This window comes from Apaloderma vittatum, unplaced genomic scaffold, assembly GCF_000703405.1.
Source record: "Apaloderma vittatum isolate BGI_N311 unplaced genomic scaffold, ASM70340v1 scaffold33073, whole genome shotgun sequence".
NCBI lineage: Eukaryota > Metazoa > Chordata > Aves > Trogoniformes > Trogonidae > Apaloderma > Apaloderma vittatum.
In genome coordinates, this window is record NW_009709223.1 from 3,532 (window position 1) to 4,143 (window position 612).

Sequence of the window (612 nt, forward strand, 5' to 3'; positions counted from 1 at the left end):
GTTGCGGTGGCCGGTCTCCTACCTCCCGGCTCGATGGGGTGCATCAGTCGGTTCATCTGGACGTTCCAGTGCTTGACGTTGGTGCTGGCCTGTCGCAGCTTCCGCTGGGCCGCCTGGGAGGAGACAGAGGAGAGGGGTGAGCCGGCTGCCCAACAGCACCAGGGACCACAGGCAGGAGTTTCCTTTCCCTGAGTAAGCCTGGAGTGGGATCCCTCTGGGGTGGAGACTCAGCTCACCCTCCCTTAGGTCTTTTGCCCCTCCTCCAGTCCTCCCCCTTCCACACACTCCCACTGTCAACATTGCTTGGGACTCCAGTTGCCCCCCCAGAGCTGCTGGGTCCTCCGCGGTGTGGAGGTGACTCAGGGGGAACTGGGAAGTCCCCCAGGGCTCGCAGCGTGAAGGGATGTGGCACCGATGTGACGCTCACCATGACGTCTTGGTCCACCCGCTGCCGGTTCACTCTCACTTCTTCCAGCTGCTTCTGTGCCTCTTCCAGACATTTGTTCTTGTTCTCCATCTCCTGCTTGAGGACTTGCTTCTCCAGCTGTGTTTTGATGATATATTCCTCTTGTTCCTCCTTCAGCTTCATCAGCTGCTTCAGCTTCTCCTCTT

General features: G+C 59.3%; 1 protein-coding gene across 1 annotated transcript in view; it reads right to left on the minus strand.

The window, feature by feature from the left end:
• Nucleotides 1-612, minus strand: part of DEF6 (differentially expressed in FDCP 6 homolog (mouse)) — a gene marked incomplete at both ends in the record, with an annotated part of 6,687 nt that overhangs the window by 664 nt on the left and 5,411 nt on the right. Inside the window, 2 exon segments of the mRNA XM_009866843.1 lie at nt 23-113; nt 428-609. Of these exon segments, the coding sequence (XP_009865145.1) occupies nt 23-113; nt 428-609 (273 nt within the window).